This window comes from Lipotes vexillifer, unplaced genomic scaffold, assembly GCF_000442215.2.
Source record: "Lipotes vexillifer unplaced genomic scaffold, Lipotes_vexillifer_v1.1 scaffold1129, whole genome shotgun sequence".
Taxonomy (NCBI): Eukaryota; Metazoa; Chordata; class Mammalia; order Artiodactyla; family Lipotidae; genus Lipotes; species Lipotes vexillifer.
In genome coordinates this window covers 2,556,843-2,580,895 of record NW_006789022.1, presented here as the reverse complement: position 1 = coordinate 2,580,895, position 24,053 = coordinate 2,556,843, and the positions used below count along the sequence as shown (strand labels likewise).

At 45.6% G+C, this 24,053-nt stretch overlaps 1 protein-coding gene across 5 annotated transcripts in view; it reads left to right on the top strand.

Moving 5' to 3' along the window:
- The window catches only part of MARK2 (microtubule affinity regulating kinase 2), a 58,406-nt gene that overhangs the window by 10,035 nt on the left and 24,318 nt on the right, over window positions 1-24,053 (top strand). Inside the window, exon 1 of one of the 5 annotated variants that reach the window (XM_007462097.1) lies at window positions 15,572-15,661. The exons of the other annotated variants lie outside the window; for them this stretch is intronic. Within the exon in view, the coding sequence (XP_007462159.1) occupies window positions 15,626-15,661 (36 nt within the window). The 5' untranslated portion in view covers window positions 15,572-15,625. Of the gene's footprint in view, window positions 1-15,571; window positions 15,662-24,053 lie in introns of those variants that run through there. 5 annotated transcript variants of the gene reach the window in all.

Here is a 24,053-nt window from a genome sequence, read left to right as displayed (position 1 = left end):
GAATGCCATAACTCTAGATCCTGTCTTGGGAGAGATCTGGGGAGGCACTTGTTAATTTTGGTAGCACAATATTGAACTTGGTTCTCAAAGTGTAGTCTGGGGACCCTTGGGGTCCCTAAGACCTGTTTGGTGCTATACAAAGTCAAAATAATTTTCATTGTAACATTAATGCAGTATTTGCCTATTTCACTCTCATTCTCTCACCAGTGTACAGTGGAGTTTTCCAGAGGCTAAATGATGTGTGTTGGCATCATCACTCTTGGCCAGTGGAATGTGTACTTCTTTATTTTTGTGTTTCCTAGAATTTTTAAGGTAGTACTTTAAGGCATAAATATGGAAGTTTTCTGGGACTTCCCTAGTGGCTCAGTGGTTGAGAATCTGCCTGCCAATGCAGGGGACACAGGCTCAAGCCCTGGTCCGGGAACATCCCACATGCTGTGGAGCAACTAAGCCCATGTGTCACAACTACTGAGCCTGCGCTCTAGAGCCCAAAGGCCACAACTACTGAGCCTGTGTGCCACAACTACTGAAGCCCACGCACCTAGAGCCCGTGCTCCGCAACAAGAGAAGCCACTGCAATGAGAAGCCCACGCACCACAACAAAGAGTAGCCCCCGCTCGCCACAACTAGAGGAAGCCCGTGTGCGGCAGCAAAGACCCAATGCAGCCAAAAATAAATAATATAAATAAAAATAAATTTATTAAAAAAATATGGAAGTTTTCAGTGATGAACTCGATTTGTTCTCAGTACTTCTGCTGTGCTCTTACTAGTTTTCTTCAGTTATACCTGCTTATCTCTGTAAACCTCCTTATTGTACAATAAGTAGTTATTTTAAAATCCCAGCATTTTCCTTCACCTTTGAAGAAACACAAGAAGTAAGTACAACCTGCATCACTTACTTGTAAAAACTTTTGGGAAAACTAATAATTTTTAAAATTTTATTTATAGTTTATTTTAGCACTTAATTCTGTTTTATTCTAAAATAGAAGAAAATTTATCATATTTCTCTTATATATAAGGATTAATTGTTGGCTTAAAAAAGGGAGGTTGGAAGTCTTGCTTTCTCAACGTACCTGCCAGCTCTGTTTACTGCAACTGGACATGTCAACAAGTGAAAGGGAGGGATCTACTCTGAAGAAACTGGGCGAAACTGTAGACAAGAACTGAAAAAAAAAAAAGAAATGAAAATCATAATGAAAGTTATCTTCTCAGCTTTATAGATGCAAATAATGTACTTTATTGTATCTTATGCAACAGAGCGTTTTCATGTAGTATTAGGGTGCCAGTTAAGTTGAAGCATCATTTCAAGACCAATCAGTCAGAGTTTAAAGAAGAAGGAATTACGTGTTTTAAGCGTACATGCCATGGTCTCTTTAAAAGCCAAAATTTGTTCCAGCTTTTCTACCTAGAAGTGACAAAGTCACTGAAGCCTCTTACAGGATGAGTTATTGCTTTGGCTGGAATAGCCCACCCAATAGCTGAGAGACTAATGACGTTTTGAACGGCTGATGTTCCTGAATGCCCACCAAATGAAAAGTCAGTAAAGTTCAGGGCAGTGCCACTTCATATGTTACCGTGACTTGTCGAATTAAAGATTCAGCTGCAAACATGAAGACTGAGGTAATATCTTACTTATAAAATTTTACTTTCACCTTACAAATGAGCAGATTTATAGACATGGCTCAAGTTGTATCAGCACCAGGTATGCTTCAAAAAATATTTTCTTTTATGTGAATGCTCAACAACAAACACAAGTTGTGATAAATATGCGTAGGGTTGAATAACTTTTTTGACTCTCATGGTTTATCCTGGAACAACTTCATTTCCATTTGCACTGTTGGTGCAGAAGCAGCGACAGAGAAAACTGCTGGTGCCATAACATGAATCAGGGCAGTGGCACAAAACTGCTGGTGGTCATAGTCATGGACTTTCCTGCTACACGCTTGTGGTTTAAAAAAAAGCCATTTTCACTTAAGAATGCCTTGGATGAAGCACTAAAAAAAATTTTTTTTAAATTAAATCTCAACCCTTCAATAATAAAGGTCTTTGATGTTCCAAGTGAAGAAATGCAAAGTATTCATGGAGCATTGCTGCTGTATACTGTAGTCCAGCTGTCTGGAGAAAATGCACTTGTGTGTTGGAGCCGAACCATCTACATGGATCATCATTTTTACTTGAAATAACAGTTGATGGACAAACTATAGTTGTTCATACTGCAGTATTTAGTGGACGTTTTATTGAAATTGAACAAAGCCAGTCACCATTGCCAGTGATAAAATTCAAGTTTTCAAGCAAAATTTAGAATTTTGGAAAACTTGTATTTGTCAGACTTTTTTGATGAGATCGGTGATAAGATTGATGGAATGTGATTTTTCTGATGTTGTATGAAATGCCAGTATTTGGAAATTCTGCATAATTCGGTGAAGGAATGTTTCCTAGATTGTCAGTGGGTAAAAGAGCCATTCAAAGTGCAGGATGACCAGTGGATTTTAATGTAAAAGTACACAAAAGGTTCATTGATAAAGTTTCAGATTGCACATTGCAACTAGTCTTTAAAAACTACTACTTGTGGAGTTTTGGTCTAGTATCAAAGAAGAAAATCCTCAATATTTGAAAGGCTATTAAACTCCATTTTCCAACTATACATCTGTGTGAAATGAGATTTTCTTTATATCTTTCACCCAAAACAGCATGTGGAAACACACTGAATGCAGAAGCAGATATGAGAAGTTGGCCCTCTTCCATTAAGCTAGACATTAAAGAGATGTACAAGAATATAAAGCGTGTAACTCTTGTTGCAAATTTCATTTTGTTTTAGAAATAGTTTCTTCGTTTAAAAAGTGGTTTAGTTGTGTAAACAGGTAATAGGTTTATTGTTATTTTGAATGCATAAAAATAACTTTAAAAATTATCAGTTTCAATTTCTAATAAGGTAACTGTTGATATCTATGACCCACATAAACAAAAGATCTTCGTAGTCCTTGATAAATTTTTTAAGAGTTCTTGAGACCGAAAAGTGAGAAAACCTTTGTTGTAGACAAAACCTGAGTTGATTTTCCTCAGTCTTGGGCTGGTTACCTGTGATGACTTCACAGGGAGCCCTTGTTTGCAGTTCCCAGCCCTTGTAATAATCCCTGCCTGGGCCTCAGAGACTTTGACCCGAGTGAGCTTATTTCCTTCTTCTAATACATATAGCATTGGCCTTGTGAGGTTTTTTGTTGTTGTTGTTTTATCTGTGGTTTATTTCCCCCGTTTTTTCTCTTTATTCCCTAATTTTTCTTCTTTTTCTCATTTTCCCTTTCTCTTTATTCTTTTATTTTTCTCATTTTTTCTTTTTTAATTCTTTAGTTTGTTAGGTTTTTTTGGTGGGGGGCGGTCTGGCATTGTGTTTTAATTACATTATAAAAATCAGTTCATCAGGTGGGCTTCCTTTAGTATGTGTGAAGTTGTGGTTTGGAAAATATAGTTTCTTCACTAAAAATAAGTAACATGTTTATATGTAATGGGTTTATTAATGTTCTTTTAAATGAATGGAGACACTGATAGATATAACCCATATAAACAAAAGCTTTTGGGGAACTCAGTTATTTTTAATACTGCAAAGGCTTTCTGAAACCAAAAAGTGTAATAAGAACCACAGCTGTAGACAGAACCTGGGTTAATTCTCCCTGGCTTTGTTTGGTTGATTTCTTGGTAATTTCATTTTAAAAAAAAAAGAAAGAAAGAAAGTTTTGCAGTTCCCAGCCCCTATTTAGTCCTGGCTGGGCCTCAGGAAGGCACTTGCTACCTTGGTTTGCTGTTTTTCTAGCGGAGGAAGCTGGTTCTCAGTGACCAGAGGGACTTTGACCAAAGTTGGCTCGTTTCCTCCTCTGAATACATAGCATTGACCTTGTGATTTTTTTTTAAACAGTTAAATTTGATTTTTTAAATGTTGAGATAATTTTAAGCTTAGAAAAGTTGCAAAAATAGTCCAAAGAGTTTTTGTACATTCTTTATCCAGCTTCCCCTTATATTAACATCTTATATAACCATAGAACATGTATCAAAACTGACAATTAATCTTGGTATCACACTGTTAACCAACCATCTTCAGATTTCATCAGTTTTTCCACTGATGTGCTTTTTCTGTTGAGGATCCAGTCTGGGAGCCCACATTGCATGTAGTTCTCCTGTCTCTATAGTCTCCTTCGTCTTTCCATGTCTTTCATGACATTGACAGTTTTGAAGAATGCTGCTTATTTTTATAGAATGTTCCTCAGTTGTGGTAGTCTGAAATTTTCTCATGGCCTTGTGGTTTAATTCTGATTTTTCATTGTGGTCAAATACACGTAACACAAAACTTATATTTTAATAAATTTTTAAGTGCATAGTCCAGTGGCATTAAGTACATTCATAATGTAGCCAGTGTCACTATTTGTAGAACTTTTTCATCATCTCAGATAGAAACTCTATATCAATTAAACAATAATTCCCCATATTCCCTTCCCCCCAGCCTTTGGTAACTTCTTTTCTGTTTTCTTTCTCTATGAATTTGCTTGTTCTGAGCACCTCATATAAGTGGAATCATACAATATTTGTCTTTTTGTGTCTGGCTCATTTCACTTAGCATAATGTTTTCAACATTCATCTATGTTGTAGCTTTAATTACATTTTAAAAGTTAACCTGGATTTTACTGTGATGGTATGTATTAACTTGATATGTTGGAAAATATAGTTATTAAGACATAGTTGTAATGGGTTTAGTAATATTATTTTAAGTGAATTAATAGATTAACATTCTCTCTTTTTTTTCTCAGTTTTAGTTATAATAACAGTAGGTATAATCCACATCAACAAAAGCTATTTGAGGTCCTTAATAATTAAGGCATAAAGGATTGTCCACACAGGAGTGTGAGAATTGCTTTTGTGGATCATCCCTGTCCTTGATTGGCTGGTTACTTGCTGTGACCTCATAATGAGCCTTTGTTTTGCAATTCCCAGAGTCCTGGCTGAACTGCAGGAAGGCACTTGCTGCCTTGGTTTGCAGTGTATCTGTATGAGGAAGCTGGTTCTCAGTGACCTGAGGGACTTTAATGAAATTTGGCTTATTTCCTCCTTCTAATACAGAGCACTGGCTTTTTTTTTTTCCCCATTAAAAAATCCTTTGGCTTACTTGGATTTCATTATGACAGTAGATTTGTTTTTTAAGCTTATATGTAGGCTATTGGTCAATTCCAAATTTGAAAACTGCAAAGCTTGCTTAGTCTCTATCCTTGAAAAACCTTGGTGCCTATAATAGCTGAAGGCTGGTAGGCTCCAGGCACTCACTGAGGCCAGAACACCCAACAGTCTGTTCTCAGGGTGGCTGCAGAGCCTACACACTTTGTTCCTATTTCTTCTGTACTTAACTCTTTGTTAGTCCTGTTTCTTAGTGGAACACGCCTGCCAAATCCCGCTTTTATGTAAGAGCACTTTATTTTCTCCTGGAAGAGGTAAGCAGATTTGTTGTGTATGTAACAGCGTGGGAACTTTATCTTTGCTTGAAGCGTCTTTAAGAGATACAGTTGCAGTAAATATATTTCTGAACTATTATATTATTTTCCACCTTGTTCTTTTGCTTGTATTCATTCTCCAGTTAACGTAGTGCCTCTTTTTTTTTTTTAATTAATTTATTTATTTTTGGCTGCGTTGGGTCTTAGTTGCTGTGTGCGGGCTTTTCTCTAGTTGTGGGAGCGAGAGCTACTCTTTGTCGTGGTGCGTGGACTTCTCATTGCGGTGGCTTCTCTTGTTGCAGAGCACGGGCTCTAGGCACCCGAGCTTCAGTAGTTGTGGCACACAGGCTCAGTAGTTGTGGCTTGTGGGCTCTGGAGCGCAGGCTCAGTAGTTGTGGCGCACGGGCTTAGTTGCTCTGCGGCATGTGGGATGTTCCTGGACCAGGGCTCGAACCCATGTCCCCTGCATTGGCAGGCAGATTCTTTTTTTTTTTTTTTAATTTTATTTTATTTATGTTTTTGTACAGCAGGTTCTTATTAGTTATCCATTTTATACATATTAGTGTATATATGTCAGTTGGCAGGCAGATTCTTTACCACTGCGCCACCAGGGAAGTCCGTATCTCTTACTTTTAAAAGCTCTTCTTAGTATCGCAAATAGTAGACCTTCGGGCCTCCTATAATAGTCACTCAGACCAACTTTAAAGCAAATCTTTTTATACTCATCTCATTTGCTCAGAATCACTTCTCATCAGAATCATTAAAAAAAAAAAGTTTAATCAGGTGCTTACCTTATGTCAATTTGTGTCTACATATAGACTTGCAGGATTGTAGCTCCATTTCCCATCAGTCAGCAAGTCCCATAAGCCTCTGCTTTTTACACAAAGCATATTTCTTTCCAGAATTCAACTTGATGTGCTTTTTTCTCTCTCTTCGGCCACTGGTCTGTAAGGAAGATAGACTTGCTTTCAAAGGAGATTTGTTCACTCTATTAGCTAAGGCAGTGACTCAGTAACAGTGCCTCCTGGATGGCCCTCTAAGTACATTACTCTGTTCCCAGTGGTTGGGAAACTCTTAAAGGCAATGGACTGAGTACTTGAAAGGTAGACGTCTCACGGGGCACAGTTTGCCCTGAGGCTAGTGTCTTCAGCTGTAGACATAATAATAACCAGCATTTATTGAGCACAACTTTGTCCCAGATACTTGTTTAATTAGCTGTTTTACATTCATTAACTCATTTAATCTTTGTGAGATAGTAGGTCTTATTATTTTCCCCACTTTGCAGATGAGGAAACAGACGCCCAGAAATGTTGAGTAACTTAAGGTAACAAACTCCTGTGGTTCAGAGTGTTTGTTGGTGTCAGACTAAGACTTTCTTGACCGTGGAGAGCACTTTGGCTCTGGCTTCAGTTGTGTCCTGGCAGTAGAAGATAGATCCCTTAGGATTAGCTCACAGTCAGTGTGGGGCAAAACATGGCTTCCAGGCCAGCTTCAAAGTTGTGCGTGCTGTCCTCTACCCCACGTTGTTTCTTTCTGCCCTCTGTGGCCTGTTGTAAAGGTGGCACAGTGCAGGAGATGCAGCTCTTTGGGTTTAGCTCCCTGGTCTTAACAGCCGTGGGAAACAGTTTTTTGACCTTATTGTTTAATCCTGGCTTCTGGTTTTCCTCTTCATCTCTTCTTACCTTCTGGAATTCCAAGAACTCCTTTAGAAAAACCAGAGTCTTGAGATCTGAAATTGGTAACCAACAAGTAAGTACCTCACAGCATAGGACAGTTTGGATTCTTAGATTTGACTGTCCTGCTCAGTAGCACCTCACTACCCCCCAAAAAGAAAACTTTTGTTTGTGGATCTTAACTATGTACATTTTATCCTTACGCAACTAATATTTTCTTTTTATATACCATTATGTACACTTACACACGCAGAAACCCAGAGCTACTTGCTTTTAGCCTTGACTGCCAAGGACACTGAGAGCACTGTAGCTGGTAGTGCCAGGCCTCTGTGTGTGTTTGGGACTTGCCAGTCCAGTCCTGGGAGCTGAGTTCTGTCCGTCCTGCTGTGTCTCTTTATCCCATTGCTTGTGTAATATGCCACTACTTCCTGTTTGCATTTGTCAGTCTTCCTTTTGGTTCACTTCTCTCTCCTGAAGCTGTGCATGTGGTCCTCCTAGACATCTGGAGTTGTTTCTTCGTGAGAATGAACCTCTGTGGAATTTCAGTTAACTTGAGTTTATGAGTTTTTGGTTTGATTTACTTGCTTGTCTACCCCTGGCAATATAGTGTCTTTTCTTTTATCCTGTTAGAGGTTTTGATTTTATTAGCAAAATTCTGAAATTTTGAGCTGATTTAAAGATGCCAGCATGGGGCATGGGTAAAGGGGGTGAGCTGCTGCCCTTGATTCAAGCATCACTTATCCACTTGCGCCCCTATTGCTGCCCTAGCAGAAAAAGAGGAGGAGTTCAACTAATATGATTGTATTTGTGCTCAAACCTGATTCACTTCTCTAAGATCACGATTACATGCCATTTCTAAATTACTTTAGAATCCATCTTTTTGTTACAGTGGAAAAACCAAGGTCCATGTGAATTACTTTGAGAAGCACAGCCTGTTGGGTTTCTTATGAGTGGTTCTGCCCCTTCCCACTTCCCACCTCCAGCACATTTTTTTAAAATTTATTAATTAATTAATTTATTTTTGGCTGCGTTGGGTCTTCGTTGCTATGTGCAGGCTTTCTCTGGTTGCGGCGAGCGGGGGCTACTCTTCGTTGTGGTGCGTGGGCTTCTCATTGCAGTGGCTTCTCTTGTTGCGGAGCATGGGCTCTAGGCGTCTGGGCTTCAGTAGTTGTGGCACGTGGGCTCAGTAGTTGTGGCTCACGGGCTCTAGAGCGCAGGCTCAGTAGTTGTGGCGCACAGGCTTAGTTGTTCCGTGGCATGTGGGATCTTCTCGGACCAGGGATCGAACCCGTGTCCCCTGCATTAGCAGGTGGATTGTTAACTGTTGCGCCACCAAGGAAGTCCCTCCAGCACATTTTTATCTCTCCTCAGAGGTGGCTGCTGTCACATACAGGTGTTCTTTAGTGATGCAGGCCACTGCTTCCTTGGAGAGTGCATGGCAGTGTTCTCTTGCTAATGAAAAGGCTGTCATAATGGGTTAGGTCCATAGGGGCTCTGCCCTTCTGTACTTGTATTCCTAGGGAGAAAAATCTCTACCTTAATTACCACATCATGCTGGCAGAGAGGTGTGGCTGCTGATCGATTAGATGACAGTTCTTTGCATTGGTGTGGAACTGTTGAGGTTGTTTTGTTTTTAAATAGATTTGAGCCAGGTAAGTTTATTTTGAAGAGATAAAGATTTCCCTTTATTAACCTCATGTCTCTTTTTGTTTTACAGACTGTCTTTATTCTTTTTTTTTTTTTTGATTAATTAATTTTTGGCTGTGTTGGGTCTTCATTGCTGCATGTAGGCTTTCTCTGGTTGCAGCGAGCGGGGGCTACTCTTCGTTGCGGTGCGTGGACTTCTCATTGCAGTGGCTTCTCTTGTTGCGGAGCACGGGCTCCAGGCATATGGGCTTCAGTAGTTGTGGCACACGGGCTCAGTAGTTGTGGCTCGCGGGCTCTAGAGCGCAGGCTCTGTAGTTGTGGCACACGGGCTTAGTTGCTCCGCGGCATGTGGGATCTTCCTGGACCAGGGCTTGAACCTGTGTCCCCTGCATTGACAGGCAGATTCTCAACCACTGAGCCACCAGGGAAGTCCCAGACCTCATGTCTTTAGTGCCATTTCTGTGTCCTTATCTTCTAACTTGGTAGTAAGAAGCACTAAGTTGGCTTTTCTTGTCATTTTGGTGCCGGTGGCAAACAGTGTCTTTTCCTCTCCTGCACCTTTGGTGTGCTTCCTTTCTGTTTGGTAGCACCAGATTCCTTTATTTGTTTTGGTTTTCATTCTCTCCTCCTGTCTTGGAGTGGTTGAACCCTATTCTGAAATATATTTTTAAGATAGTGTTTAAAAGCAAACACCCTGCCTTTCTTGAAACCACAGAAACTGCTTGTGAAACAGCCGATAGAGCAAGCTGCCAAATCCACACTGTTAAAACCAACCCCTAACTGACAAAATGTCAGACACTGATGTTAAACCTTCCTTATGATTAGGGTGTGAGGGGTTTTCTCATTAATAAATGTTTAGGTGCTGAACTCCCAGTTTCACATTTGGAATGCTTTACATTATAAAATTCTGCATAGTAAACCATTCCAAAAGAATCTTGTGCAGCTAATCTGCTATCTGCTGTAGGAAAGGTTTTCAACAAAACAATTCCCATTCCCCTTCACCTACTTATTCATTTTTTTTAATTTCAGAAAATGATTTTCTTTGGAGGTGGTTTGGACCAAGTCTCACTAGCTTTACCATTTTTAAAATAGAACTATATATAAAATATGTAAACAACAAGGATCTACTGTATAGCACAGGGAACAATATAACTATATTCAGTAACCTATAATAGAAAAGAATCTGAAGAAGAATACGTATATGTGTGTGTGCAGACACACACACACACACACACACATATATATATAACTGAATCACTTTGTTGTACACCTGCAATACTGTAAATCAACTAATCTTCAATTAAAAAAAAAATAGAACTAGCTTCAGAATTATTTTGCCCCCAACAGAGGAAGGCTGGGGCCTTAATCTTTATCCTTAGGCCCTGAATTACCTTTTTTTTTTTTTTTTTAGGATGGCATAGAATCTTGTTTGTCTAGGGAATTTCTTTCCAAGTACTTTCAGGAATAAGTATTCGTTCCTTCTTGAAACCTTCCAGAAGAACTCTGACAGTGCTGGTAGCCTGCTGAGTAAGGGTACAGTTTAAAAACTGGTACTAGTGTATACATCAAGCTATAGCACTGCTTGAATGGGAGTTGATGAGGGAGACCAGGCTTGACAACCAATAATTGGGAAAGAAAAGGAAAAGTATATTAATGTACCTCCATAGTCACAGCCAGCACTGAGATATGGGCCTCTGGATGCAGAGCTCTACGAAGCCCTTCCAGATTCTCCCCAAGAGCACAACCCTCCTCTCTTCTAACGCTAAGGGCTTGTTTTGATTTCATTTCCATGACCTTAGCCCTGAGCAACTTTTCTGACTTTGTGCTTAAGCCCTTCCTGTATCTTCTTTGCTTGTATATTGGGCCTGTCTCTGGTTTCTACATGGGGATGAGACAAGGAAGGCTAAATGATTGATTCTTCAGTGAGTCTCCCCGGGTTGACTTCCTTTCATACCAGCATCTCACAGCTCTCATCATGGTCCACTCATTGGGCGGGCATCCCCATTCATTGAAGTCTCAGAGTTTAATATTTATTATTTATTTATTTATTTGGCTGCTCCGGGTCGTGGTTGTGACATGCGGGATCTTTTAGTTGCGGCATGCGGGATCTAGTTTGCTGACCAGGGATTGAACCCAGGCCCCCAGCATTGGGAGGGCAGAGTCTTAACCACTGGACCACCAGGGAAGTCCCAAGTCTCAGGGTTTAGATAGATCCTGGTAGAACTCATGGTCGTAGCTAGAAGCGAGACCCGGGATCTTCAAATCTCTCAGCGCATGGTTCCTCTGAAAAATAACAAAAGCTACAGACTTCTAGTAAATTGGAGGGCATAGGCAGACTGTAACTTCAGTTAGCTCTTGGATTTGGTCCTACGTTGGATAGTGTGATTTGTGCTTATCTCTCCAATTAGGTAGTCAACTTTTTTGAAGGCTGGGCTATATTTTATCCTTCTCTGTATCCCTTCCTCCTCCATAGTCTGTTAGAGTGCTTTGCACATGATCATCTCTCAGTGAATTATTTGTGAAATAAAACAATAAGAAAAATTACAACATGGGTATTATTCTTCATTTACCAACACCGTTGGGGAAGTGTGTCCATATTGATTTATGAATCAGACATTTGTCTATCCAATTTTTGGCCATATAAGTCACAAGTCTTAATTGGTGTCTTAATATAAGGTTCAGTAATGACTAAAAAGAACAACTTTTTCAGGATGAGAGGATAAGGGGGACTTTTTTTTTTTTTTGCGGTACGTGGGCCTCTCATTGTTGTGGCCTCTCCCATTGCGTAGCACGGGCTCCAGACGCGTGGGCTCAGCGGCCATGGCTCACGGGCCCAGCCGCTCCGCGGCATGTGGGATCTTCCCGGACCGGGGCACGAACCCGCGTCCCCTGCATCGGCAGGCGGACTCTCAACCACTGCGCCACGAGGGAAGCCCTAAAGGGGACGTTTTACCCTATTACTGGATTGTGTTAAGAACTCAGAGAGGAAACCACAGCGGGGGAGTGCATTGCTGAGGAAACCCTGTCTGGCTTCCCGAAATAGGGAACAGAGTGGAAAAGCCAGGCCCTCCCGGTTTTGCTGAATTCTGTTCTTGTCCCTGACACACAGCATCTCTGGCTATGTTGTTGCTTTTGGTTAAATTGGCCTCATCTTTCCTGCTTCTGCAATGGGTGAACAGAGGTACACTGGGTGTTGGGAATTTTGTCCAGAGCTGGAGAGATCATGTGGTCTGTATCAGAAGGCTGGAGTTATTTATAGTGGGAGAGAAGCTAAGGAGCATGGCACAGAAAGAACTGATTTCACACCACCTCAGCAGTTGGTGGTGGTGCGGACCCAGATTTCTTTTTGAGCATCTTGGGGGAGATCAGGTGCTTTTCTGAATTGACCAAGAGCTGTGAGGTGTCAGGGACCACATTTTCCAGGACCATTTATGGGTAGGGCAAGAATGTGATGACCGTTTTCTACTTCCCTCTTGATCCCTTGGTCTTTGTGATTCAGGGTGTGAGAGCTCCAACTGACTTTTTTTTTTTTTTTTGCGGTACGCGGGCCTCTCACTGTTGTGGCCTCTCCTGTTGCGTAGCACAGGCTCCGGACGCGCAGGCCCAGCGGCCATGGCTCACGGGCCCAGCTGCTCCGCGGCATGTGGGATCCTCCCGGACCGGGGCACGAACCCGCGTCCCCTGCGTCGGCAGGCGGACTCTCAACCACTGCGCCACCAGGGAATTCCTCCAGCTGACTTTTGAAGCTCCTGGTTTTGAACTAGTGCAGAAGGCAGCAGCTGTGTAGGATGGTGGGAAAAGGACCTGTTGGACTGGTCTGCTTGGACCCGCCTCCCCCTTCCCCCACTCTGGGCAGCAAGGCTGAAACTGCTGCTTGCTGGGCTTTGCCAAGTTGGTTTCTCCTCATGGATCGGCTACCATGGCAGGCAGGCATGCAGGCAGCTCCCCATCCAGGAGCCCTCCAAGGAGCCAGGCTGCTAGGGAGTCATGCTGAGGGGGCGGGGGGGTGGGGGGGCAGGTGCTAGGCACCAGGTGTGCCACCTACTCTACCAGGGGCTGTGCCTACTCAGAGCTGCTCAGACTAAGGCCGCAGAGCCCTGGGGCCTGCTGGAAGTAGACTGTGTGTCACGGTACCTTTTCCTGCACCTTGTGGCCACATTCGTGGTGTGCAGAGAGGCTGGGAGTGGTGAGGAGCTTGTAAATTGTGGGTAAATGAAGTCTAGAGAGGGAGAGGATTCTTGCCTAGGGCACATTGAGTTCAGGGTTGTAATGTTTCAAAGTCCAGAGTTGTCACCTAGCTTAACTTTAATTTTCTCAGCCCTAGGTGGAAGAGATCTTCCAGTGTGTGAGCCTGGTGTTCAAGACATGTTAGGTGAGGTTTACTTATGGAGCCAGACTTCTGGCAGATTGACTCGATGTAAGACAAGGTCAGGATGTGGTCTTCAGGACGTGCAGACCATGCTTACTTCCTACTGTGGTCTCAGGGACAGGGCTGGAAGGCTTATGAGCACAGAGGCACTGAGAGCCCTCACATCCACCTAGGACAGACCCTCAGAGCTCAACTCCAGCCCCTCATTATACAAGTGGGGAAACACAGGTCACAAGAGGGTGAATGACTGGCTCAGGATATGTAACTTGTTTGGGTGGAGCTGGATCTAAATTTGCTCTCTCTTGAGGACTTGGAGCTGTATCCCCCGTTGCTTCCACTTCAGAAGCAGTCCTCTTGCTTAGAAGACCTGTGCGGGAGCTACCTGCAGCCCTCATGGCAGAGGGGAGGCTGGGGAAGGACAGGTGAAAGGGCAGTAGGCCCCAGCTCCACACACTGGCCATGAGCTCTGAAATCCTGCCAGAGTCTGCATCCATAGAGACCCCAGAAGGCCCTCGAGAATGCATTGAAAGCAGTGGGCGCCAGCACTCTAGCCCTGGCTCAGGGTGAGGTAGCCGTGTGGAGCAGTGATGTGTGGAGAGCTGTTGGGTAGAGTCACTCTGAAGAAAGCAGGAAGACCCTGGCCTTCTCTCGTGAGTTAGGAAAGCATTGCTTGAAAGCCTGTTAGGTGCCAGGCACTGCGCCTGGGCACTCAGGACACAGAGTTGACTTAAGCCCTGGAAATTTCTCTTAGGTCGCTCCCACTCTTGTGCAGTGGTGAACAAGACATCCACCGAGAGTTGTGAAGGAGACAGGCCGTTCCGGAAGAGTGAAGCCCTAGGGCAAGAAGGCGGCTGTCTTTGGGACGCCTGGAGTGATGTGTCAGGGACCCTGTGAAGTCAGAGAGGTGGAGCAGGGAAAAATTCCTGGAGGACGAGATGTCTGAGCTGAGGCTAACCAGGAAGAAGAATGGAACGGGGAGGATGGAAGCAAAGCGTTCCAGGCAGTAGGAGGCCGTGGCAAAGGCCTGGAGGTCTGACAGAACACTTGAAGACAAGTGGCAGGAGCCCAGAGTGAGACTCTAGGGAGGGACTAGGGCAAGGCTGGAGCTGCAGGCAGGGAAAGGGAGCTGCCACCTGAAAGAAAAATCCAGAAACGATTTGGGACTGCAAATCAGTTTTACAGTGTGTGTATATATGTATATGTATATAGACATTTACCCCATGTATGTGTATGTATACATATAAATCGTGTGTGTGTGTGTTTAAGGGGAGCTTTGAATATGAAGCCATCACTTCCTGTTCCCAGTGCTGGGCGTCCTGCTGAGGTGACTGTGGGTGCCCCCCACATGTGGCAGAGTAAGAGGTCTGGTTTTTCTACATACAGGTGTGGGTGGAGGGTAGGCTGTCCGAGGTTTCCGTCCTGGCGGGTGGGACTGGTTTTAGCTTTGGAGCAAAGCTGGCTGAGGACACTGTGGGGCTTCTTCAGGCCCAGGGACAGGACCAGTTTCCCTCTTCTCATGGGGGAGTGACTCACAGGCCATTGCTGCCACCGGAGGTTCTGCAGGCTTTTCAGAGGCAGCCTGTGGCGGCTGGTGGTTGCAGTTGGTGAGAAGGAAGTTCGTGGTGGCCATTTCTCCTGCCACTCCTGACAGACATTTCTGTCGCTAAATAGCACCTCTCTGTGGCAGCCTTGGGCTCTGCTCTGGCAAAGGAGGAGCATTTCCTGTCTGTGAGAGGGGCCATTTGAGGCTTCTGCTCGACCCTATACAGCACGCCAGCGAGAGTCCCCCTTCCCTCCTGCCACTGGCAATCAGGGGCACAGGTCCTTAAGTGGTGGACCTTAACTTACAGGGTCATAGAAATGACCATGCTCCAAACTGCAGGGCTCAGGGCACAGCCGGCAAAACCAAAGCATGTGAAAACCGACCTGAGGTTAGAGTGTAGACTGTCTGCCTCCGAAAGGTGTAACGGGGACAGTGTCTCACTTGACTGTATGTGGCTGCTGCCTTGCAGATAGCTGGTCTGTCCGCTCTCCTGCCAGGGAGCAAGTTTTGTTCCCATGCTAGTCCGGCTTTTACTGTTTCCCCTCCTGCCTTTCCCCAGAGACCATAAACCTGCCTACCTCCTGTTATGTTCTAGTTCTGATAGGAGTACCATTCAGAGTTCTTGGCAGGAGACCAACTCACTTCTCTCCGGGTTGGTTTCCCCTCCTTTTCCCAGCGTGTTGGATGTGCATGTTCCCCAGAGTTCTCCATATGCAGCTGTAGTGCCCAGAGATTGGAGCTCTCCTGCAGTGGGAACCCAGCTGCTTCCCTCCTCGGTTTTAGGGGCAGGGCTTGAAAATAGAGAATCATAATCTCCCTTCCTCCTCCTCCTCCTGCCCCCCTCCCCCCACAATACACCAAGCAAACTGGAGTGACCGGCTCAGGGGCTCAGAGCGGGACTCAGCCCGCCTCACTGCTCTGCATGACAGCAGCGATCTGGAGGAAGATTAATGGACGCGTGAGTATGTGAACCCCGGAGCACGTTACCACCTCAGGCTGGTCCTCGGTGGCAGGTGTGGACTTATTCTGGTGTTAGGGACACCAGGGCTCCTGAGGGGAGATGATGACCCAGCCAGGTGTGTGTCTGCCTGAGGCCACCCTCCTCTCTAACATGTGGGGAAATGGAAAGCGCTTCTAAATACCCCTGCTCTTCAGAAGAGTTTGGTGGGCGGTTCAGGGAGTTTGTTCTTGGAATCCTTTGCAGCACAATATCCCTTTCTTCCCTAAGCCAGGTTCTTTAGCTCCTAAGCTGGACTTAACTACCTTCACTTCTTGTAGGATGAGTGCATCTCCCTGGCTGGGGTGAGACTGTGGGTGGAAGGTTAGGAAGGGGTAGCTGCTCCTTGCTAGAAAGGGGGGCTTGGAGAGGGAGCACAGGTTGCCAGCAGGTATTTCGCATCCCCCTCTGGCTGGCTAGAGAAGGGTGCCACCCCTAGTTCCCGTCTGCCGACCTCTCCAGACAGCCAAGGGAGCACCCAAATGGAAACATCCTCTTTCTGCCGAGGCTTGAGTGCCTAAGGCAGAGACCAGATGGTAGCAGCTCAGGCCTGCTAAGAGGGTAAGATTGGTTATTTAGGGGCTGTGACAAATGGTTTTGCAGAAGAGCAGGGGAGAAAGGATCTAATTTAACAAAGCCAGGGGCCAATTTCTACAGTAACCCTGTGGAGAGCCCAGACGGCCTGGAACCACAGGGCCACAGGCTCAGGTGCTGACTGCCTTCTCCCTTCCTTCCTGTGTCTGGTGGCTAGTGATGTCATTGTGAGGTTAACCCTCTGGTCAGAGAGGACGACCCTGACTCCCTGCTGCCTGAGCCCTTCTGCCCTGGAGCTGTACCTAAACGGCCTCCCAATTCTGACTTTGTATAGGGCAAGAAATGGTCATAGGAAGTTTTGTTTTGATAGTTTGACTTCTGATTGGACATTTAGCCGTCTGAGAACTGAGTGCTTTCTTTTTTAAAAAAATAAATTTATTTATTTATTTATTTTTGGCTGCTTTGGGTCTTTGTTGCTGCGCGCAGGCTTTCTCTAGTTGCGGCGAGCAGGGGCTACTCTTCGTTGCCGTGCACGGGCTTCTCATTGCGGTGGCTTCTCTTATTGCAGAGCACAGGCTCTAGGCATGTGGGCTTCAGTAGTTGTGGCTCGCGGGCTCTAGAGCTCAGGCTCAGTAGTTGTGGCACATGGGCTTAGTTGCTCCATGGCATGGGGGATCTTGCTGGACCAGGGTTCAAACCTGTGTCCCCCGCATTGGCAGGAAGATTCTTTTTTTTTTTTTTAATGCACAGATTTTTTTTAAATTTATTTATTTTATTATTTATTTTAGTTTTGGCTGCGTTGGGTCTTCGTTGCTGCGCGGGGGCTTTTCTCTAGTTGTGGAAAGCGGGGGCCACTCTTCGTTGCGGTGCGAGGGCTTCTCATTGAGGCAGCTTCTCTTGTTGCGGAGCACGGGCTCTAGGCATGCGGGCTTCAGTAGTTGTGGCTTGCGGGCTCTAGAGCACAGGCTCAGTAGTTGTGGTGCACGGGCTTAGTTGCTCCGTGGCATGTGGGATCTTCCCGGACCAGGGCTTGAACCTGTGTCCTGCACTGGCAGGCAGATTCTTAACCACTGCACCACCAGGGAAGCCCCTGAGTGCTTTCTTTATGCAAAAGTACCCTGGAAACACCCCTCTTTCTTAAGCCCTATGCCACATATATTTCTTGGTGAGACAGAGAGCCTTTGCTTGGTATTATTTTAATTTGGGACTCTTAATGGGGCCCTATATTGCTCATCCTTCTAATCTCCCGGACCCCCCTACAAAAAAAAACCCCAAACCTTTTATACGAAGAACTTTGGAAAGATGGAGCAGTGCCTCAAAGTCACTGGATCGTAAGTGGTATTTGGCATAGTTAGCTGGTTTGGTGTTTGGTGAGAGATTTCTGCTTTATATTTGAGCAAAAGATCTCTTGGCAGGAGGCCTCTGTGTGGTGTTCCCAGTGCTTGCCCTGTGTACAGGGTTTGCCCCCTTCCCTCCCCTGACAGGTTGTTTGAATCCTCTTGCCCATAAACAAGTGCAGCAGAACATGTCGGGCCAGCTCACGTGACTTTGGTTATCTCTTAATGGGGTAGCCAGCATCAGCTTTATTTTTTTAATTATTTTTAAAAATTTATTTATTTATTTATTTTTGGCTGTGCTGGGGCTTCGTTGCTGCTCACAGGCTTTCTCTAGTTGCGGCGAGTGGGGGCTACTCTTTGTTGCAGTGCGCGGGCTTCTTATTGTGGTGGCTTCTCTTGTTGCGGAGCACAGGCTCTGGGCACGCAGGCTTCAGTAGTTGTGGCTCGCGGGCTCTAGAGCGCAGGCTCAGTAGTTGTGACGCACAGGCTTAGTTGCTCCGCAGCATGTGGGATCTTCCCGGACCAGGGCTCAAACTCGTGTCCCCTGCATTGGCAGGCGGATTCTTAACTACTGCGCCACCAGGGAAGCCCCAGCATCAGTTTTAGATACCACAGTCACTTGATGTGTTAGAGCTCCACAAAAATGTGGAGATGCCAGGAGGAAGCCTGGGTCTGTCAAGAAAGGGAAACAGGAGTGTTTATGATTCCTTAGTGAGGACCAGGTAGGAAAAGTCAGCTCTTGTGGGACAGGAGTGAGAAAAGGACAGCTAGACAGTTTCCTTCCTTCTTACCTTTATCATCCCTGAATTGCTCCTTCTGGTATCTCATTTATCTTTCTCCTGTATCTCAAATCCTGTCTGCCGGGGCCCATGACATGTAGCTGTTTCAGAAAACTGCCCCTGAGACAGATGCATGCCAGCTTATGGGATACAAAACCCAACACCGAAAATCCCATCTTCCCAAACAGTGATCTTGTTATGTTGTGTGAAGGACAGCTGGTGGTGGGAGCCTGGCTGCCACGAAGGCTGCTGAGTCTCCAAGCCAGACACACTCAGGAGCCGGGGGCGCAGCTAAGTTTTCACACTCTCACACCACCACACTCACCCCCACTACCCTGGCTCTGAGTTTCCCTCGTCTCACTATGGAAGAGGCAGTGCTCTTCAGTACATAACAATCAGGGACTCTAGCCACACTGTGTGAGTGTGTGTGTTTCTTAAATACCGGTCACATTTCCCATTGTGACTATTAATTTGCAAAGTTTCCAGTTCCATATACCTAGAAAATCTTGGCAAGATTATTGACATTGTGTGTCTCAGGAGCTGTGGTGTGTACTCTGGATTTTCCTAGGGTTGGATGTGTGTGTTTAAAGTGCTTTTTATCAGGGACAAGTAGAGTGGCCTTTTATGGAAGGGATAAAACAGTTGAGCTGCTGGAGCCTTTTCTGGCTCTGCCAGAAACCCACGTCCAAGTCTGAGCTGTGCAAATAGGTGACCAGAACTTGGTCTTCCAACTCTAGTGCTCTCCTAGGCCGGTTTGAAAGATCCATCTCTTTTTGGAGAATAGAGAATTTGTGGTAAGCAGTGGGTAAAGAAGTTAAAACCAGAAGCCGTATCTGGGCTTCCCTGGTAGCACAGTGGTTAAGAACCCGCCTGCCAATGCAGGGGACACGAGTTTGAGCCCTGGTCCGGGAATATCCCACATGCCTCAGAGCAGGTATGCCAACGTGCCACAACTACTGAGCCTGTGCTCTAGAGTCCCTGAGCCACAACTACTGAAGCCCGCGCGCCTAGAGCCCGTGCTCCACAGCAAGAGAAGCCACCACAATGAGAAGCCCGTGCACCGCAAGGAAGAGTAGCCCCCGCTCGCCGCAACTAGAGAAAGCCCGCATGCAGCAACAGACCCAATGCAACCAAAAACAAATAATAATTAATTTTTTAAAAATCATATTAAAGAAACATAAAAACTTATGCAAAAGCCATATCTTTTTCTAGCAACCTACAGAATAAGTTGGGAAAGCATATGGAATTATAGTAATAATAGCTAGCATGTCATGAGCATTTAATATATGCCAGGCATTGTTCTAAGTGTTTTGGATGGTGTTGGATAATTTCTGACTTTACCCCTTTGTTTTCTCTTGATAGAAACCCCTTTATGACTATGGGGTCTTTGTCCTTGTACTCGGTGTTTGCATGGACTAGATAGAACAACAGGATGGGTAGTAGCGGCCTCCTGCTACGCAGCCAGATTCTTCTGACCGGAGGTATCCTGGGTGGGTTTTTTTCTCTCAATCTTCCGCTCTTTATTTAAGCCACCATGCCTGTTGGCAATTAGAGCTGCCCTTCAGGATTTGTTGGGGAGGATCTGTATTCCTTTTGCAGGCATCCTTTCTTCCCTGCTCTCTCTGAGTGAATTCGGAGGTGGAGAGCTAGAAACTTGGCTGCTTGCCTCCTTCAAAACAACCAGCATTCTCTTGTCTGCAGTCTGTGTAATAAATAGTGCATCTAACAATGCCCCAAAGTGGCCCCCTTCCTCCCCAGCACCACCGGTCAGTTGGTGGATCTAGTTCCTGAGGGCTTCCACCAGCACATGAGTTAATCTGTACCAAACGGCCCTGCTCCTGTGTTCAAATCACAGACGTTAGAAAGCTCAGAACCTCCGGCAGTGAAGCCTGAACCCACATCTCCCCGTTGCCTTAGCCAGGGCTAAACTGGCCTTTTCTGGACCACTCCTTTCTCTTAGAAACCAGTACAGTCAGGCTCTCTTCCTCGGACTCTGTCTCTGAGAAGGTGAATTCACTCTCAAAGTGTTTTTTAAGAAGGCGCTTACAATGGAAAATAGCTGTCATCTCATTTACCATGTTGTCTGCTCCTGGGTCACGCACACAAACAGCTAGGGAGGAGAACTGTCCTTGCTACCAGAAAACGAACAGGGTTTGGCTTCAGGGGCAACCTAGGCCTAAAGTCAAGCTGCCATGCACTCAGTCCCAGTGAGAAACTTGTGCTTTCCAGTCTTCTGCACCCAGCTTCTGACAAATGAGCCCTCCTCCGTTTATCCGATGAGCTAGCCAAGGCACCTGCCCAGGTCGTGGCCACTTAGTAACAGGATTCAGCAGTCTCTGCCCTTGGCCCAAGGTTGAGACTGCAGTGGTAGCGGCGGGCCCAGTGAGGTAGCCAGTAGGGAAGACAGTTCTAAAGAGTGTTTCCCCTGATATGTCAGGGGACTGTCCTAGGCTGCCTTCTCTCTCTCTGGAAGTTCTACTTGGCCTTCCTTTAATTAGCCCTTCTCTCCTGTAAGGCAGTGTCCATTCAGAATTCCTTTCCTCCAGCCTTATTCTTCCTCTCCACCTAGGTTCTTATCTCCTTAGACCCTCCCTCCTACCCAGCCACCCCCAGGTGCTCAAGTCCCTTTATGTCAAGCCCTCACCCGGAGTTTGAAGGTTAAGAAACCTGTTTCTACAGCCCACACTCCTTGGAGAGCAAAGATACGTTCCTGGGTCCCATGTTGGAACACTGAATTCATTTTCCTGTTCTGAACTCGGGTTTAAGTGTTAAGTATGGTTAATACACTAGTTCAGATACAGTAGTGGGCCCTGATGGGGTGGGCTGGCCTGAGAACGCAGCCATCATTTGTAATGTGCTTCTGTGGGAAACTAGAACAGAACTTTTGGTAAGTTGGGGATTTCTTTTTTTAGTCTTTTGCCTGTTTTTTTTAAGATTTTTTATGTATTTATTTATTTATTTTTGGCTGCATCGGGTCTTAGTTGCGGCTCATGGGATCTTTGTTGAGGCATGCTGGATCTTCTGTTGCAGACTGCGGGCTCATCCTCGCGGTGCACGGGCTTCTCTCTAGTTGTGGTGGATGGGCTCCAGGGCGCCTGGGCTCTATAGTTGTGGTGCACGGGTTCCAGAGCGCGTGGGCTCTGTAGTTTGCAGCACGCAGGCTGTCTAGTTGAAGTGTGCAACCTCAGTAGTTGTGGTGCGTGCGGGCTTAGTTGCCCCATGGCATGTGGGATCTTAGTTCCCTGACCAGGGATCGAACCTGTGTCCCCTGCATTGTAAGGTAGATTCTTTACCACTGGACCACCAGGGAAGTCCCAAGTTGGGGATTTCTTGACTAATGTGCTGCAGCAGATTTGCATGTGCCTTGTGGGAGCATTCTCATTACTTTGTAGTCATAGCACCAGCTATCACAAAAGTTGTCTTTCTAGATGCCAAATGCCAAAGATAAACACGCACACACCACTTCCTACCCAGAAAGTTTGCTAGAGAGCTATTGTGCAGCTCCTGTGATTGTTCTGGGAACAGGTGAGACTGAATTCTCAATTTTGACTGATTCGATCCATTGTCAGGTAGCACCGGAAGCAGGGGAGTCCCTCATTCCACAGCTCATGTGTCCTCACCTGCTTGGGTTTTTAATGATCTGTTGTAGGAGGAAGATAGCACCTCTCCCTGTGAGCAGGAACAGCTCAATGGGGGTTTGCTCATGGAAAGAGCAGCCAGTTGGAGTTTTAGTGGTCACGTAAGTGGAAGAGCCACATTGCAGCCCGGCCAGGTGGAGACAGGTTCTGAGAGGTGGTACCAGCCTTAGGTGGTTTCTATTACCTCTTGTCCTGCTTGAGCTCTGATCTCTGACCATGGTGACTTCTGGGGCAGCAAACTTTGTCCCAATCTTTTTTCTGATATTTCCTCCTCCTTATTCAACTCCCTCTTTGAAACCGGAGGATTAGGAAGGTAGTAGTTTTTCCACTTCCAGAGGAAGATGCAGTGGAAAGAGGCACATGTCTTATTCAGCACCTTCCAGTGTAGAGCTGGAACCAGATTAAGACCTGGAAGGCCTGTTCCCCAGCCTCAGCATAAAAACATTTTAAGGAAACCGCATTGGAAGGGGCAGAGACAAAGGGTTAAATCTGCACCCAGGTAGAAAGGCTGTTGCAGAAACGCTGAGAGAGGGGTTTTTTGTTGTTGTTGTTGTTGTTTTAGATCTCGTGCTTCTTTTTTATTTTGTGTTGGCAAAAACCCCAGGAGAAGATTGGAGATTCTGGGAGGAGGTGATTATGCTGGGTGAGTCACCTGAGCTCCCCAGCTGCCGTTTTTAGTCCCTCTGCTTTTCTGTAACAGGAGGCAGTTTGGGGAGGGTGGCGGCTGGGTGGGAACGCTGTTTGTGCAATGGACAGAAGGCAGGTATATATGGGTGAATTTTTTGGCTCTCTAGGATTGACAGGGCCTTGCAATCAGTACATTGGTTCAAAGAGGAAATATTAAAGCAGCTCTCGGTGTGGCAAACAGTAAGTAAATGTCTCCTAAAGTCACTGTCACTTCCCCAAATCAGTAGCTCTTAGAATGGCTCAAGCTGCATTGCCTTGTCACAGCAAGACACAGTGGTTTTGGTAGCAAAGCAGTGGAGGGATTGAATGTGGAGAGGCAGAGAGAACTGTCTGAAGTGGGACGGCCTGGTGGTTGTTGGGCAGCAGGAAGTTCGAGGAGAGGGATCCCCCTCTGTGATAAAAGGAGGGCTTAAGCTTGCTTGAGGGGAGCCAGGGATGGGGGTGGGGGCTGCTGGTCCTCAGCTGTGCCTGTATTCTGAGCCTGCCTCCAGTTCTCCTCGGTGACCACCTCTGCCTCAAGCTTTGTGACAGATGAGAGTTCCAAGGGGCTTGTCACCACCTGAGAGAAAGCTTGTTAGTAGAACTGATGCTCCATGGATGTCATCCATTTTTGGGAGAGAGGATCTCATGACCCACTGCCCACTTGGATGTTGTGTGCAGAGTACACTGATATGGGTTATTGGCATGTATCCCAGAGACTGTCACGAAGATGCCCCAACATGTTTTCTTATTTATTCATTCGTTCACATTTATTCATTCATTACCTTACTGAATACTTCCGCTCTGTGTTATAGACATTGTTGTGAGCCATGAATCAGACGGACCGGGGGCCTTCCCTTTATGGTGTAGTCTAGTGGGAAGGACAGACAGTAACCAACCAACTTCAAAGGGCAGTAAATGCCCTGAAAGAGGGGAAAGGGGTCTTCTGGCCAGAGGTTTTGATCTTCCTTCCTCTGCCCTTGCTTATCTCCTTGGAGGAGGAGGGGAGCAACTTTAGGGATCAAAAAGTTGTACCACTTTTATTCTGTATATATTCCGTGAGTATTATAACGTGGGGCACGGTTAGGCACTAAGGGCATACAACGGTGACCTCTGACTTCTCAGAGCTCAAAGAAGGGGTGAAGGCATAGAGGCACAAAGTCAGAAGAGCTGAATGGATACAGATAGGGTGCTGTGAGAGTCAGAGAAGGGAGAGATCACTCTCAGCTAAGAAGGTGTCTGGATAACTATTTGAACAAAGAGATTTGGGATAAACAAGGGATAAGAGGGTTTACTTACCTGGATCACTTAAAGGAAGGTATTATATGAGATCTGGCGCCTTTTAGTGTGTGTGGATCTGTGTAGCTCTTCATACCACAGTTCCAGTCCATTCCCTACA